At 41.4% G+C, this 12,349-nt stretch overlaps 1 protein-coding gene across 1 annotated transcript in view; it reads right to left on the minus strand.

The window, feature by feature from the left end:
• Positions 1–8,546, minus strand: part of lrrk1 (leucine-rich repeat kinase 1) — a 66,244-nt gene extending 57,698 nt beyond the window's left edge. Inside the window, exon 1 of the mRNA XM_070848703.1 lies at positions 8,435–8,546. Within this exon, the coding sequence (XP_070704804.1) occupies positions 8,435–8,507 (73 nt within the window). The 5' untranslated portion in view covers positions 8,508–8,546. The remainder of the gene's footprint in view (positions 1–8,434) is intronic.
• Positions 8,547–12,349: the final 3,803 nt, after the last annotated feature.

The following is a 12,349-nucleotide window of genomic DNA, read 5'->3' on the forward strand; positions in this document are numbered from 1 at the left end:
GATGAGGCTGTCAGCATCTACTCCAGTGCTCAATTTCTCCTTTTATTGGTCCATCTGGTTTAGAGATCCAGGAAAACATGCAATCCTGATTTCTGCTACCAGAACAAACAAAAGTGGAGAGTAAACATCACTGTGATCAGCAGTGAATGTGATTACAGAGGGGCTGAGAAAAGAGCAGGAGGCTTTGTTTCTGAGACAAATGAGCAGGACCCGGGCAGTGTCTGATCATATGAATGAAATGGAGCACAGAATTATGTCATAGACGGCACACATATGTGAAACTTCCAGTGGAAGACAAATATGTCTGATAGGTATGCACCAACTTTTCCAACCCCAACTTTTTTCTCTCTGGATATTAACAATTTGGGTGGAAATCGACGGAATCATTTTAATGTAAGGTCACATGAGGCCATGTGCTGTGAAAGTGCTCACAAAAATAATACATATGCATGGCTGCAGGAGTTGTGCGCACAGCAGTGATAGGCCATCATATATCTGTCCAGTTTAACTGGAAAATTCTCCCAACAAGTTGAAAGCTGACTGCACCTCTTCCTGCTATCTCAAGCAGCCTGAGCCACATTAACATAAGCCTAGTTAGCAAGGTTACTGAAAAATGTTTCAGTTGTCTCCATCTGTCAAATGGCCCTCACCCTGCACAACGTAGCGGTTCCTCAAAAGTATCCCACATGGCTTCCTTTCACTTCAGATGACCACAGAACACACGGACTTCTCCTACCAACTTTGCACATTGAGATCTGATCATAGTGCAGGCAGAACTAAGATAACAGCAGTCGGAGATGCAAAAGCTCTGTGATCAGATGTCAATATCCAGATAAGATAACTAACTAGACACGGAACAGGTAATACCAAGATGGTGTCAATCTCAGTTGATAGCTCCTACCTGTCCATCACTGGGGAAAAGTCTACCTTTTATTCATGTAATGATGGCAAAACACATTTGAATGTGGTGTGGGATGATGTGTAAAATCGCACTGGAGGCACCCCCATCAGCATGGTGCGTACTTTACAGTGTCACCGGTACGATTTTGGTTCGGGACCTCTGTTACATGCAGTTCCCCCTCACTCGCATCCTTTGCTTCCCGACCGTCTCTTCTGTCATCTATTGAGCAAAGGCAAATACTCCACAAAAATAATCTTTAAAGAAAAACAGCAATGAATGCTGCCTCAAGGATTATGGAGCCTTAAGGAGCTTAAGAAGCTGCTAAAGCACCTAATAGAATTTCATTCAGTGGCTTCAATGGAAACTTTTAACCGTCCACAATTCCCTACATGGTGATTCAGAAAAAACATCCTGTGAGACTCGAGGGAGTGATCAGTATTTATACTATTATACAAAACTACCATCACATATCATATACGAGTATTGCTGATCAGTGTCAGTGTGAAGCTTTCAGGGGAATTTCCATCTTGATCCTCTCAACACCAAACATTCAACAACTGTTTCACTTACCCTCCGTCAGTGCTGGACCACAAGAAGGAACTGGTTTCAGGAAGGCTGTCGATAGTATTCAAACAGGCAAAAGTGGCAGCATAATTTACAAGCCAATTAGCTGTCACACTAAACCATACACATAACCAATAGACAATGATCGCATTGCAAATCAATGGTGCCGTTCTACTGATTATACCGATACTCTAATATCAAGCAACACAAAATTCAGCCGTACCTGTATACATAAGGTTTATATATATTTCATGTTCTCACAGATACCAAATGCTCTTTATCATTTTCAACAGCTTCATATTTGTGCCTGATGACCCAGTACTTGTAATGACTCACAGATAACCATACCACAGCCTTCCTCTTTTGAAACGCTGCAGTTAAAGGTGGAGTCAGTGATTCTGGAAAGAGATTGTTGAGATTTAGCTAGTTTCCATATTCAGGCCGATAGCATGTGCCAGATTTACAGTCCCTCACTGTGTAATTAACTCTCTAAACCATGGCTACTGCTGGAGGCAACTGTCAACAATCATTTTAGCGATTTTTCATCAGCAGAACTTTTTTAATTTTTGTAGAAGAGTAATGGAACAAGCCAGAGCAGCCAGAGAAAGAAGAGTAGGATGAGACTCCTCAGAAGGTTAACCAACTCCTTTTCCTACTAACGCCATGTGTGGCATGAAATCAGATCATGGTTGCTCTAAATGGAAAAAAGCTGATTATTGATTTACTTCTTTATCAAAAACAACCTGGGTTTGTTTGGCTGCACTGGAAACAGGTCCACCGGTATTTCTGACAGAGTAGCTGTTGAAGGAGCATTTGCTGTTACCACAAAAACGACCTGTCACCAAATTACCAGGACTGAACAACTTGACACATGTTAAGAGGTAGGGTCTCCACCCTTGGACAATGTAGCAAGAATAGCTAGATTTTGAAAGTACCAAACTGAAAATATCCCACCCCCTCCATTCAAAGAGCGCTGTCTGATGCATCTAGGATAGCCGTGCATCACTATCTCATTTGTTCTGTACACAACCGCTTAGCTTAGCTTCTCTCAGCTTTTCAGTCGAACAAAAAACAACTCTGTTGAATGCCATAATCATAGAAACCCAAGCAAAACAGCCGTCACAAACCTAATGTTATCTTAAGCTTATAGTTACTGCTCACTCAGCTCAGAGGGTGTGCTTTATACTAACAGATTAGCTCCACTAAATAACAGTCTGTCACGGCGCACAGTCGTGGCCCTCTCTCGTTCTTTGGCTCAGCGGGTGTGGGCTTCGTGCTGGTTAACAGCAGCTCAAATTTGGCCTCGCTAGCTCGCTAGCTTTAACAGTGAGTCTGCCTTGCCTAGTGGAAGCCTCCGCTCATGCACAGCGAGTTCACAGGCAGGGCTTCCGCAGGTATGCAGGTATGCAGGTACGCAGGTAGACAGGAAGGTCGGCCGTCCAACCATTTTATACGGTCCAAATTAAATGACTGGATGATCTTGTTACAGGCTTGTGACACGCACAGACACCGTTTGTCTTTTCTTTTTTGTCAAATCCTTTGATTTGGTTGCTGCATGGTTGTTTTAAACAAATATGAAAAAACTAACCATCTAAAATAATTCATATATAATCAGGATGACTGACTGTCTTCATGCTATACTATGTATTATTTACTCTCCCTCTCTCTGTCTGTTCCTGCCTTCAACTCAATCAGCTGACTGAGAGCGTCCACTCTTTCAGTTAAACCACTCAGATCGTGCCACGACCTTTGTGAGCCAATCACGTCGTTGCTGCCAAAGTTCAAAACTATTGCTTTCTCTGCTGCTGTCATTTCAGTCTCAATATCGATCAGCCGTCCTCCAGCCCATCCACCCCCGGTCTTCATCACAACCACAGGCTCTCAGAAGAGCTGACGTATACAACTCCCAAGTCTCAACAATGCAGCGTGTAAACCTGATTGGCTGATCCAACTCCTGTCAGGATGTGGGTCTGACAGCAAACGTTTAAAGAGAAAAAGTGACACAAATGTCTCTGAATGACCATTGTCCATTCGCAGTGATGTTAAAGGGATCAAACGTCGCCAACATGACAAATGACAACAAAAGTTGTTCAGATACAGCCATAACAGTTACGGTGGCCAGATGGTGCACTCTAATTTATACTGAAAAAGCAATCCATTCCTACTCCTATAAATACCATTGTTACACAGAGTAAAACCCTTTCACTACACAAGTGGCGCAGGAGTAAAATTCTTCTTCAATTCCCAGCAGTGGTAGTGTACCCCTAGCCAGGTCAGTGGACAAATTCCTTATTCTTGAAGGTGCTGAAAAGCATCTGAAGCAGGTGAAATATATTCAGTGTGACATCAGAGTCAGAGATGATCCAGATCTGATGTCAGTAAACTGCTAGGAGAGTCAAAGCTCAGCGCAGAGCAGCTTTAAGGCTCAGCCAGTCCTACATGTGCAGCATATAAACAAGGCTCCGGTCTGCGTTTAGCTCTGCCCCTCTGCTCGTCTCTCCTACTAACCTGCTCATAGCGCAGCAGCGAATCCTCCTCTTCCTTCTGCCTCCATCACATCTAAAGCTGATTGCTTTCTTTTCATGGCTGCCCTTTAGCTGCTGTGTGGCTTCTACCCAGCATCCTCAGCCATCCTGGCTGCGTTCCCCTTATCGCCCCCTCGCTAACTCTATGACAGGCTGAGGAGAGAGGGAGGATGGGGAGGCAGGGTGGGAGCGGTAATGAAACAGGAGGAGGGAGTAGCGGGGAGAGGGAGTGGGGAATGGTGCTCCTTTGTTTAAGAGCTACGCCACTCTCTGAGCTTCCTGTCTCCTTTTACACCGTCTCTGCTATGACCTACTGTAATCGCACTGTCTGGTGGAAACCTAACTAGACTGAACATTTGTTTAATGGCGAAAAAGTCCCATCACAATTTATGACATCATCAAATGTCTTGATTATCTTTGGGTCAAAAGCCCAAAGATCATCAATTTATTATGATGTAAAACAGAGAAATCATTTGAGAAGCTGCAAACAGAGAAAGACCCTAACCCTAACCCTAACCATCATGAAACTACATGTTTTAAGTAAGTAAGCATTTCTATTTTTGTTATATTGTCATTAAAAACAATCTACTCCACTAGATTGATTTACATGCAGCTGTAACTAAAAATAGCCCAAATGCAGAGGAAAATGTTTCCTCCTTCACCCCCACAAACACGTCTACACTCAAACCGACTGCCTCGCCGGGCTCAATTACATGAGTCATAAGAAGTGAGCACTCACCACAAACTATTCTACACTTTAATTCTACACCTCTGCTGGTACACACTAAAGACAAACCCCCCTGAAAAATGTAACTCAAGAACCAAAATGAAGAAAGGAATCTTTACGTAAGCTTCAGAAGAATTCAGGACGGACATTAGGAATAAAAGGTTTTATACCATGACAACAAAGGTAAACTAAAACTAAAAGTTGAGGCCAAATTAAGAATAAAAAGATTAAGAATAGAAATCAGGAAAATCCTAGACGGGCTAATTAACAATACAATCTGCCGGTGACCTATTTGCTAATCCCCTCAACAGCGGAGATAATTATCTCCGTCTGCCTTGGGTGGTGTCTGGTAAATTTAATTCACATGTCACTTCAAGAAAGCCCGTCCAGGCTATCTTCCTGGATGAGTGGCTCAGAGCACACAGTGATCTGTGCTGAACTGGAAATCGTCTGTCTCACGACGCCAATGATAAAGAAGTGAATGGAGGGTTACCTCCACAGTTTTGTCCTCAACAGTATGACACTAAAATGAAAGACAGACTACACTCTGACTCCCATCTCACCAGATTAACATCACCAGCAGTCATGTCTGCTTCACAAGGCCAAAAGCTGGATTGAATTCTGGCCATTTTTGGATAAAGGCCCTTTCACATCGCCGCATAGCAACTGTCCTAACAACACCCTCCCTCGTCACACCCCCACCCCCAAAAATGAAAAGTGTTGTTAAAAGCAGCTGATGCTGCTACAGTCCACAGCTGCAATTACATTACAGCGTTGGTACAACTCTGTTTATTATGTGGTGAACTCCATACTGAAGCTGGAGGTCTGCAGTCCCAGCAGAATGTTCGATCTCTGCTGAGGCCTGTTGTTGTGTGTTTTTCTATGAGGAATTAGTACTGGGCTTAGGTAGTTGTTTGGGAGGTTACAGTGCATAGAAGATATCCCAGCTCTAATTCCTTATTCACCAGCAAATCTCTCTCACCTGTATGTTAGCTGCATTGTGTTGACCTGCTGGTTAGTCACATTGATGACTTTTCTCTGATTCCCTTGACATTAAAAATATATATTACATACAAGAATATATTCATAACTACGACATTTTGGCAACTGCTCAAAGTCCCTCCGTCCTCAAGGAGGATGTTGGACTGTTTGATGCATTGAAACCCCCTGAACAACTACCTAACCGCAGGACTAATTCCTCAAAACACACAAATACCCAACAATAGGCCTCAGTAGAGATACAACCCTCTAGAAGTAATTCTACTGGGACTGCAGACCTCCAGCTTCAGTATGGGCTTCACCACATAATAAAGCCATATAAAAAGGGGCCTCCTGTAGTAGAATTCTACTATAAAATGTAAAAGATGACAGATTGAACATATATTATTGTACTTCCCATACAAATTATATACTAGTAGCTCCTCTCTTAATCAGGCCATTGCCAATCTACAGTCTGATTTTGAGACATCTCAGATCTCTCTCATCAAACATAAGCTTGTTTTAAATCCTGGCGAATCTAAATCTATGCTGTTCTCTAGGTCACCGAAGAGTATCCAGCCCACTTATCCAAACTCTTCAGGGTCCTGAAATTGAAAAGATTTGTGACTCACTTTTAAGACCCATGTGGAACACCTATCAAGCAAGCAGAAGGTCGAAACTGGGATCTTCTTTAACAAACAGGAGGGAGCTGCATTGTATGTCGTTTGTTTATAAGGCTGGACTGCAAAAACTGGTTACCTCTGCTGTCAGGTTGCACTTAAACGTCACACCTACTATGTCAGGTTACTGTAAGAACAGTTAAACATTAGCTGTACCTCCTGTTCACACTGAACTTGGAAAAGTGGGTGTAAGTATATATGAAACTGCATTCTCCCACTTCACTTTAACATTCTAAAAGGTTATACTCACAATCACACTTGTAGTTGAGTATGTTTAACCTATACATGTTTATTATTGTGTACAAGATCCAAATCTCAATGAGACTACATGTTTAAATAAAAAAATAATAATAGTACTAATAATATTTAGAACAATAGGCTTATATAAAGTTCTGACACATTGAATGCATTCAGTTGGGGACTCCAGCCAACAGTTTTTCTATGCGATTTCAACACATAATTCATATAGCAGGGCTGTCCCTCTTAGAGACAATATGTATCACCCATGGGTGGTGCCTGCCCACTCTAAGTGTGTATTTAGCTCTTGAACAGCAGCAGCACAGAGCGTCACAAATACACACAAGCACTTGGGAAGGGAAAATAACTGTTGTATGACCATAAGTCTGTTTAATTATAACGACAGGTGGGAATTAAACTCTACTTCCCCCCGAGAGGAAGAATGGAGCGGTGTGTGACATGACATCACACATGACGGCTGTGGGGAACGTCAGTACGTCAGTAAAACAGCAAGGAGATTGGACAAGAGACTGAATGAACGCCAGGAACAAACGACATCAGCTGGGTGTGAACACCGGACCAAAACCGGCTTGAGGGTCCATAGTTGGTTCACATGCAGACACCTGAACCGGTTCCATTCCATAAAAGAAGAAGCAGATGTAAATGTCAGCTGCAGATGAAAGCTCCAAAAAGTAGTTGTGCTTGCCAATTAGTAATCACATAAATGCACATAAGTCTAAATGCAACTATCCCTCAAACTAATTGCTTTCTAGAACCTACATTCTACTAAAAAAGTCAAATTGGAGGAGTACTTACAAATCCAAACCAACTTGAAGTGATTTTCTTATGGATATGCCACTATGTGCCTAAGGGACTTTACCTTAACCTTAAGCCCATTCTAACATTGTACCTACATCAACTCACCTGATAGCTCAAACTAAGCTACTGATGTTTTGGAGCATGTATGGAGTAAAAACAAAGCTTGGGAAGGAACCATTACATGACTAAAATCTAAAGGTTAAATTCTGAGCAAACTGCAAAGAACAGACAGCCAAGCACAACCAAGCACACCACAGGACCATCACTGACCAGTCGCCATGACTATTAAAGGTCCTACAGTCTGCTCTTGTTCAGGCTCATACTTGTATGTATGTGGAGGTTTTCCTCCTACGTTCTCCAAAATCCACTTGAGGACAGCAAAGCAGACTCAGGAGATCAACGTGATTCACATGATCAACAGATCCCGTTATGATATCATAAAGGGAGTCTCATCTACACAGAGCACACACATTTAGTGTAAGATGGAACAGGAGACAGACAGGCCGGTCTTTACTCAGAGTCTGAGAGATGCATATTTATGCTAAAGAGACATTAAAAAGGACATTTTGTATAAGATGATGAGCTGATTTGGCACCCAGCAGGAGCATCGGGCCGACAAGCAGCTGTTGTTTGTAAAACTGTTTTGGAAGAAAAGTCTCTCACTTTCTCAAACGCTGCTGTACATACACACTGATGTGTGTTTTAAATGCAGGCACAAGGTGGCTACAAGCAAGCAACAAGAAATCTAATCACTTCTGACGTAGACAGGAACTCAATGGAGCAGATCACAACAGCTTCCCTGTTCCTTGGTACACATGGGTGGAAAGCAACAGTTAAGGGCTGTTTCAGTTCTGTTTTTGCTAAATTTAAGCCGCAGTAGCTCCGCACGTCGATACATTTCAGTTTGAACCTGCCTGGTGCCTCTGAGACCACAGCAAGAGAACAAGGCTTTGTAGTGACAGAGTTTAGAGAGGCATGGATGAGATGCAGAGAGATTACTCACCGATTTGTTGCTCCATGTTGGTGTGAGTGTCTCCTGAGGAATCCTGGGGAAGGCCAATAGACCAGTAGGACATTACTACTGGACTCACTGGTTGATCGCTGTCAGAGCAGAGTTCCTGGCCTGGGCTCAGCTGCCTCCCTGCACAAAGACAAAGCAGCAGTGATGAAGCAACACATGCGGCTCTCTGGACTCATACGAAACATCCTTCAACCAGTCAAACAGGCACAATTGAGATGTACAATAGTTATTAAAGAACTATTGACCTTTACTTTGTAAGTGTTTTAAAAGATTGAGGAGCTGTGCTGGTATTTCATTGATTGGGATACACTTACAGTATATATATATATATATATATATATATATGTTTCTAATATTTTCCTATTTTAGCAACAGTGTACCTTCGACAAATCATTTAAACGTGTTAATTCAAAAGTAGGAAATGTTTTGACATGTTCTGCATTGAAATATGGTGGTTAGTTATAAAATACAAATTCAAAGAAAACAATAGCAAATAGCAAAGAAATCTGTTTTAAAGTTCCTGACTCTACACCAAACTCTTTCATTTTGATATATTCTAATAACTAACAAACTAACAGATGAACTGGACTGAAATCACAGCCTGCTGAAGAGGTAAAAACTGTAGAGGATACATTACATAAAGCAAGGCTCTACTGCAGGGATTAGATTGCACAGGCATTCCTTCTTCTAGTCACTGGATGTATGTGTGTTACAGCACTACTGTACTACACTGTGTGTACCATTTCAACTATTTTTAAACAAGGGTCGCAAAAAAAGGAATTCAGTGTGAGAGAGCATAAAAGGGTACTCAGTGATTCAGTATTTCACTTCCATAAAAGATGCGGAAACAACATGACAAACAACATTTTTTTTAAAAAGAAAGACTGGTCAAGAACCTACATTTCCCACAATGCAACTTGATACTTTTTTTGCTTTATGAAATTTATTACTCATAAAAAAAATCGGACTTTCTTTATTTAATTTTTTATATAATTTATACGTAATTGTATTAAATTTAATATTAATATATTAACAAGAATTATACTTAATATACTGATTATGTGGATTTTAGACGCAGATCAACAGTTCGATTGATTATTATTATTTTACTTTTAATTAAGTTCAATTTTTAATCTAATGTTTGCAGAATTTGACTTTTTTTGCTTCAGTTTCCAAATTCCAACATGTCCAAAGTCAAAACACCACACACAAAAATTACATTTTCTAATTAAAAAAAGAGAAGGACGCTGTGTGCTACTTCAGCTGCTTTCTGTTCCGAGTGGTGAAAAGCATCAGTGGAAATGGGCCGCACATAAAATCAGCCACATGTGCTCAGCATATTCAGCCTCTAAAAGAAAGGCAGCGACCACGACCTGCAATCTGACAAACACAGAGAGACACCAGAGGTCGTGATAGGAGCCTCTCCATTTTCAAACAAGGAACTTCCTTGAGCTGCTTAGACAGTCTGATAGTGTCCTTATGATTATTCTTGATGCAATCAAGGAACAGCAAGCCTCACACAAAAACAGGTATCTCTCCTTTCAAACAGAACTGTTAAAGCTTTGGCTGGCCATAAGGGAGCAGCTTCATCCAGCTGTGTAATGTAAGGCCTACAACAGGAGAGGTGCTGACTGTGCTAGAGGAAAACCATCTGAAAGTAAAAGATTTCCATGGCCACGGTTATGATAGCAAGACTGACTGAATCCAGAATCCTTAGTCCAGAGTCTACAGGCTACATGAAAGAAGCTCCATACGTTCCCCGACACACCGCCTGAATCTTGTTTTAGTGGAAAGAGCAAAGACAAGCAGGCATTTGTAGTTGCAAAACCCTCACACCTTCATCTCCATCTCTCCGAAATGCCGGGCAATACCAAGAATTCAGGTCAAAGGGTCATCCTTCAGCTACAGAAACTCTCGGATACCCAATGGAGCAGCAAAGAAAAGGTCCTTCCTGCTGGTGTGCATTTCTAAAGGGATCATGTTCACAGAAGGTGGAAACGTCCCAGTTACCTGGAGCTGCTGTTATCGAGGACATCCTCAGGAGGAATGAAAAAGAGGAATGAAAAAGATATCCCAAAAAGACAGTTCTGTGAGCTCTAAGGATTTCAAGAGGAGGAGAACTTGTGGACAACAGTCTTTGGTTTGCTTCTTCAAGGACATCCCACTAATAAAACACGATCTTAGAGAACTAAATATTCCAAGACATGGTTTAGACATGACATTACAGTACAGTACAGTGTGGATGCCCTCTTCTATTAAAAAAATGGAGTCACTGAATGCATATCCCACCTCTATGGCAGCTCAACTCGTTTGATTGGTGTTAACGAATAGGAAAATACCTTTCCACTTAATTTGGATCCTATTCACGAATAGCTCCATCTCACCTTCACAAACAGCAGAATGGTGTGTTTTTCAAATCAGCGCCTCTTTCTGGATTATGATAATACCGAAATGAAAAGCACACCCTGGGACCATGGAAAACATGCTAGTGATTTATCACAGTGTGAATTATTTCAAATGCATTCAATGATTAATTAAATCGGCAGATTTTTGAATGCAGATTTGTCTGTTGTTGTCTGATGACAACGTCACGCACCGGATTGAACGAGGCAGAGCACTTGTTGCGCTCACAGCAGCCGTTAAATCACCAGACATTCCACGTTATGACACAACAGCGTTTACGTGCCAACTCACTACATGGTGGAGAAGTCCAGGGAGCTTCATCGGAGGTCTTCACGGCGCTAAAATCCCCCGCAGCAGCACGCACAGATCACTGTCTGACAGAAGCGTTTCACGGGACTTCCTGATTCCACGATGCAAACTTTTCCAATCCAGACGCACGCTGCGTCAAGCCACACCGGACAACGGAGGTATTTCCGCTGATGGATTTCAAAATAAAGCCCAGCCGCTCGCTTAATCAAAAAAACAACGTAGAAATTTCAAAATAAAAGCTGGTGGCAACAATAAACCAAAGGAGATTTCGTCAACAACAGCAACACAGCAGGATATTGTTTTCCAAAACATCTCCCATTCATAACCAAAGACTCTTATTTCTTATTAAGCTTCCTATTCACTATTGTAACAACAGCAGCTATACAGAAAAAACACCTTCAGATGAGTGCCTTGTTGATTAAGGATGTCCCACTGAAAAGAACTACCGGTGTCTGTAAAGCATCTCTGGGCTTTTAATTATCATGATATTTTGCATTAAACAGTATATAGCCTCAGTGTCCGATAGAGATAGTGACGTGCTACCTGAGCTGCTATGTTCTGCAATATTAAACTGAAATTACTCTTAAATTATCCCATTGAAGCTCTCAAGACCTTACTGCTTCAGGCTCAGAATATCTGCCATTTAAATATAGTGTTGTGGTGTAGGCTATAAGTAATGTGGTATGTGGCAGTGGACTCATACCTAGAAAATATACATTGAATAAAATCAAATAAAGTGTTCTGTCATATCATTACATGTCCATGTACAACTGGTCCACCTTTCACAGTGTGTGTGTGTTTGTGTGTGCAGACACTGAAAATACATTGATTGCAACTTAACGTTGCTTCCTTGTATAAAAGATGCATTGCTATACATCAGAAGTAAAGACAAACATACAAAGTGTATTTGATTTTCTTTATTCAGAGTTTCTATTTAAATACAAAACTACTGTGAGAAAAATGCAGGAACAGACTTGTTTCCAGCGTGTGACAGTAAACATCAAACATATATGTTGGTGACACTATCCATGCATTGATAACATTGTTGTTGTTACAGTACTAAAATGTTACTGGCAAGGTAAATGTTACCTTATCTGGGACAGAAAACAGAGTTCCTGTTTGAAAGGGAGGTCACATTCTCCTCAGCAGAGAGAACATCCGTATTAGATCACACAATGTTAGAAT

This window comes from Pempheris klunzingeri, chromosome 1 (genome assembly GCF_042242105.1).
Source record: "Pempheris klunzingeri isolate RE-2024b chromosome 1, fPemKlu1.hap1, whole genome shotgun sequence".
Taxonomy (NCBI): domain Eukaryota; kingdom Metazoa; phylum Chordata; class Actinopteri; order Acropomatiformes; family Pempheridae; genus Pempheris; species Pempheris klunzingeri.